Genomic DNA, 5,715 nt, shown 5'->3' with positions numbered 1-5,715 from the left:
TGCTCCTTGGCAGGAGTTTATTCAATCTGTTCCTCTTGGCTAGACCTCTTATTCTGGCTTGTGGTCTTATTTACAGTGTGATGGCAGAGTTATTTCCACTCCAGAGCGCAGTAGTGATACTGTCTGAATGCTTCAGGATGAGATATGGCTGCAGATCTGTGGAGAGCTGAACTTCATTTAAATCCTGCAAGAGCTACCTGTTATTTTTAGTCTCTTTATTTTATTTTAATTAATAGAAGGTTTAGACTTCTGGGAATGGGGGTTGAAACTTGTGGTCTCTTCTTGAGAGATGCTATTTGGTCTTCTGAACCATCATGTGAATACCCTTCTCCTGGACCTCATATGTAATTGTTTTCCATCATATTTGATACTACTTAAGGATTATATAGATACATAATGATGTGGGTGCAGTTTCTGTTTTACAGACTGAGTGCAGAGCCATGGGTTTGGCAAAAAGCTAGGGAAAAGAAGTTTTGGTTAGTGCATGTTTAGGGAGGATCTGTTTCAGGAAATCTTAAACCACACACTTCCAAATATTCATGCTGATATTGTAGAATGTAAATTTTTATTGTTTTCTCTCTTATGTACTGAAGACAAATTTGTGTCTTTAAACAGTGGGGAGGCAGGATAAGCACATTCCTTGAACAAAGTACATCCACAGAATTTACAGTGTGAGTTCAAATTATTCTGTGTTGGCTGCCTGTCCATGTGTATGGTTGTATCCCATAGCTGAGGTGCGGTAAGCTATTCCTCACTCAGTGACTTGTGATTGCCACTTGCATCAGTACAGCCACCAGTAAAAGTAAGGGTTTCTGTACAGGCAGGTCCTATAGGGCATTTTAAACACAATAGCTTGTTGCTTTGCAGCAGATTTGGTGTACAAGTCCTAATGTTGCCCCTGCCTTGGGTTAATCATTTTCAGAATAACTTTGATATGCATGTTGATTTTAGAACACTTCAAAAATTTGCCACTTGAATCAGGCACGTTGGCCTGCCTGTCGAGAGGATTATCTGAAGAGTGAAGGGTAAGTGACAGGCACAACTCAGAACCCTGCTGGCAGTGACACTTGTGTTTGCAGCAGGCTGTGAGTGTGTCGGCATGAGGCTGGCTGAACTGGTCAGTGGAGGTGATGAAAAATGCTATGGAGGCAGAGTTAAGTTTAGATAAGTGAGAAATTCAGTCTCAATATTCTGATAAAAACTGAGACCTAAGTACCTCTATAGAAAGTCTGGTGAGAAACTGTATTAAACATGTAATTTCAGTCTAAAAATGGTCATGTCAGGTAGTACGTGGGGAAGAACAGGGAACAACTGGGAAAAACATAACTTATGTAAAATGAGTAGCTTCATCCAGACTATGTTAAATAACAGAAACTCTCAAGAAAGTATTGACTAATTGGAGTAGTTTCAGAGATGGGTGAAAAATGAGAAATACCAGGTGTGCACCTGGAAAGAGACTGAAAAGGTGATATTTGTTTGAGGAGTAAAAATGAATAGGAGAATGATAGATACGTAAATATATGTGCATATACATACATGATTAATCTGGAACATCTGCTGCCACCGTCTTACAGCAGAAGAAGGAGGAAACATTTGAGTGAGTTTCTTACCAAGTTTTCTTTTAAAAGTATGTTGAAGTCAGTTATTGGGCATTCACCTGATTTATGGTAAAATAAATTCTATGTTCTTTCCTAACAATTGCATCAAGTTAGGTGTACTGCTTTTGTACAAGAGACCTACAAATGAAGGTCTCTTCATTTTGTGTTGTTTAAATCTCTTTTTTTTTCCCTACGATACAGAGCTCCCTGAAGATGTTTGGCTCATATTGCTTAAAAATGTCTGGACATTTGTTGTTTAATTGCTGAAGCTTTCCTACCACTTGCTTTTTTCCTGAAGTCTTAATCTTTTGTGGAATCGAAATTGGCTACTATGGTAAGTCATAGTAAAATGCTAAAAGTGGGTGCAATGTGCCAGTTTATTTTGGTTTTGTTTCTTTATTTAGTAGCAAGACATCAAAACAAACAAAAAATCATAATAGTGTACAAAACCAGAAGAGGAGACTTTGAACTAACTAACCAAGAAACTTTGTTCTGCATTGTATCTATTTGCCCTGTGCTTCTAAGTGAAGAATGAGAATCAGGTGAATCATTTGACAAAATTTTTTTGTGTGTGTGTAGATGTATGTGTGTAACTCATCAAACTGTTATGTATAAGTGTCTTACAAGTCTCTTCTAGACACTGCATTTTGTTTGAAATGCATTTGGATTTAATGCCAGTTGAAATTACAGTATTTAGAATACTTAAGGTGATTCACAGAACCATAGAAGTTTTGATTTTTGAGGAATAAAAATTGGTAAAAACAGGAACTGGAAACCCTGTAAGTAACAGGTGAGATAGAAAGATGACTGAACCTCTAAACAGATAAAAGTCCACAATTGTTTGCTAGAAGATGCAATAATACTGTATTTGGAAACTATATTTGTCCTTGATCTCAACAACTGTACCAGTTTTGAATAACCAAATGATACTTTGCAAATTTCAGGAATCAAGGCTAAGTAAAACCTGAGAAGATACATTCAAGATGATCCAGCCAGAAGACTTTTCACTTCATAGAAAGCTTATTTTTGTTTAATATGTAATACAACTCGCCAAAGCCAAGTTCAGTTACTTCTCTTGAAATTAAGACACGCCTGTGGCCTTCATCAGAAATGTTTCTAACGTTTTCAAGAAAAAATATGTCCCAGAAACTGAGTATGTTTTTACTAGTTTTTGGCATCATTTGGGGCTTGATGTTGCTACGCTACACTTTTCAGTATCCAAGGCGCCAAAGCAGTGCTGAGTTGCGTGGACAGATATTAGATCTCAGTAAAAGATATGTCAAAGCACTGGCAGAAGAAAATAAAAATTTAATGAATGGTGGTGGTGGAGCATCTATGGCAGGATATGGTAAGAGGAAAACAGCCTTACTAATTACCTGAATATGTTTTTTTTCCTGAAAGCTATGAAGTTATATTTTTTAGTTTTTGAAGTCATACATACTGCTTTTTAAGAGAAGAAATTCTCTGTGTTAACTGATTTGATTTTAGCTTATTCACTGAAGTTGAAAATGAGTTGTAAAATCAAGCTGCAGACATGAGATTTTTTTAATTACTGTGTAATTAAGCTTTTTCTATTATTTGTTTTAAAAAAACCCTTGTGTACTACAGCTTTCTCCTGCTGAGTAAGTCTTACAGTCTATTTCCAAATTGGATTCTGAGGTTTTCTCTGAAGTTTAATAAAAACATTAAGTCAACTCTTAATCTACATGGTGATCATCAGACTTAAAACTTGAATAGACGATTCCTTCCCTCAGACTCCTTCCTCTCTCTCAGAGAAGATAGTGATTGGCAACAGGAAAATTAACTTCTGTTGAAACATGTTACTGCTTTTGTGCTTCAGAATATGAGAATTTTTTTTACCTTCCTTTCTCTTGTTTTTGAAACAATAGAGGCATAAATATATAGATTCATTTTCCTTACTTCATAGTTTATGTAAGAAGCAATAAGATACTTTCTTATAGCAGCTTTTCAATGGGATACATCTGTTATTTAGAAGGAAGATATTAGCTTAGCTACCTTTTTATGCTGGAAAATATTGAGATCTATTCTGTTGTGTCCAAGGCTGTCATAGGTGGCATTTCTTGTGCTGTTGTCTGAATGAAATTTGAAATACTGCCTTTGCATAGTCACCTCTAATGCTCCAACTAGTGGTTTTGTTCTTACACTTGAATATTTAATTGGCTTCCTTCATAGTTCCCTATTATGGTGGCATATTCCTTCCATAACAAAACAAATAAATGGTATTAAAGAAAAATCAAGCAGCTGTTTAATTCTATGTTTGTACACTAATCTGCATTCCTTTCCAAAAAGTATAGCAGGGACGATAGCAAGTCTTAAGATGTGAATATGTTGAAAGAGCAGTTCTTTTCCACATGTGGTAAATAATAGACTCTAATTTGGTTTTTTTCCATTATCTTCAGCTGATCTTAAGAGAACAATTGCTGTTCTTCTGGATGACATCTTACAACGCCTTGTGAAATTGGAAAACAAAGTTGATTACATTGTTGTGAATGGCTCAGCAGCAAATGCCACTAATGGAACTAGCCATCAGGTGCCAGTAACTTCAAATAAACGTGTAAAACCAGCAAGCAACATTAGATAGCAAACAGGGCCCATTTGTGTTGCTGTATCTGTGATGGGTAATATTTAAGATAAGCTTTTTATCTCTGGCAAAGCAGTAGTTGACTCTCAAAGAAACGCAAACTATTCTATTATACAATGTGCTGGATCTACATAGGCCTAACATATGTGCATAGGTTCTCAAAGCATCATTTCATGGCCTTTGAGCAGTACTTCTGAAGTGATCTTTGTTGTCTTTAAAGATATTTCGATATCCTGATTTGATGTAGTCTGCCATTGGATAATAACAATACGTGGAAAGCAATGGGGAACTTATAGGACTTATAGGTAGGTTTCTAAATATATTTATTTAAGTATAAATATAACATATCTTTTGAATAGCTGAGCAGTATTGTAGCTTATTGATTTTTGTTGCGATCTGCATTAAGCCGAGGTAACTGAGGAAAACGCGTCGTTAAGCAGATGTTAGAAAATGTGTCTACTTAAAATATTTTGTTACTTATTTACTAAAACAATATGAAATCGAGGATAGCATTGGTGGTAATATTTTAAAATCGTGACCCAAAGAATGTCTTTATTTGCACTATCTGTCAGAATAGTTAAAGAGAATTTACTGTATATTTAAGAAAATTATAAGAAAACATTCTAGGTAGTAACACTGTCCAGGTTTATCTTTGTGCCAGAGTCAGGGCAGTTAGATTATCAAAAGCAAATCATAATCTGTGATATCTTAGATGATTATTTCTTACAAAGATATTTAAGTGTATGAATTTTGTAATTGCAGATAAAATTATTTAAGTGATGGAAATATGTTTTGGATATGTGAATACGGTTTATTTTTATTCATTGCTGTTTCTTTTTAACATTTTAGTACCTTGCAATTTGTGATGATTATAGCACACAATCTCCCTGAATTGCTTTCTTGATTAGAAGGAAAAGCAATGAAGGGAAACAAGGCATCTCTGCATTTAACAGAGACATATGTGCTAAGAGGTGTCTTATAATGGAATATTTGAGAGCTAAGGTAATGTTTGCCTTATGTCTAAGTTAGCCTTACAGCAAAGTGAATTGCATGCAGTGTGGATGCACTGTATTTCAAAATGTTACTGAAGTCATACTAATAAGAAAGTGCCACTGAGCCTGTTTTTTAAATTGTACTGAATGTCTGGGGAGGGAGGTTATGTTCAGGGACTTTTGCCAAAAGTGTCCTGTGAGTGGGGTTTTGGGGGTGGGTAAAACTGGAGGTGCTGGATGATACACCATCCAAAGTTATGTTTTTTCTTCTCTTTCCCGGCTGATGTTCTCATGGTTATAAAGGAAAATACACTTGCAACCTTAGTTAGTATCCAGATGATTTTTTTTTGTCACATTGTGTGTAAACATGTATTCACTTCAATGCAGAAAGAGAAAAATAAATTTTTAATTGTACTTGTAAATGTTTCTGTTGTTCATTGTTTTATTGAATGGTCTTGTTATTCTTTCTACCTGCGCTCTAGTGAAATGGATAGCCGGAGAGATGAGCTGATTCCAACAGGAT

At 35.5% G+C, this 5,715-nt stretch overlaps 1 protein-coding gene across 2 annotated transcripts; it reads left to right on the top strand.

The window, feature by feature from the left end:
• Nucleotides 1-1,798: 1,798 nt before the first annotated feature.
• CCDC126 (coiled-coil domain containing 126) lies at nucleotides 1,799-4,303 on the top strand. 2 transcript variants are annotated; one of them, XM_009071556.1, is made up of 3 exons: nucleotides 1,799-1,932; nucleotides 2,543-2,946; nucleotides 4,019-4,303. In XM_009071556.1, exons 2-3 carry the CDS (start codon nucleotides 2,709-2,711, stop codon nucleotides 4,198-4,200), a joined length of 420 nt encoding a protein of 139 aa, XP_009069804.1. In that variant the 5' UTR covers nucleotides 1,799-1,932; nucleotides 2,543-2,708; the 3' UTR covers nucleotides 4,201-4,303. The 2 variants fall into 2 exon arrangements, with proteins under 2 accessions (XP_009069804.1, XP_009069803.1); XM_009071555.1 differs by lacking the exon at nucleotides 1,799-1,932 and having other exon boundaries at nucleotides 4,019-4,211.
• Nucleotides 4,304-5,715: the final 1,412 nt, after the last annotated feature.

This window comes from Acanthisitta chloris, unplaced genomic scaffold (assembly GCF_000695815.1).
Source record: "Acanthisitta chloris isolate BGI_N310 unplaced genomic scaffold, ASM69581v1 scaffold40283, whole genome shotgun sequence".
NCBI classification, from domain to species: domain Eukaryota; kingdom Metazoa; phylum Chordata; class Aves; order Passeriformes; family Acanthisittidae; genus Acanthisitta; species Acanthisitta chloris.
Note: the sequence above shows the minus strand (reverse complement) of the source record. Positions and strands in the feature narration are given on the sequence as shown.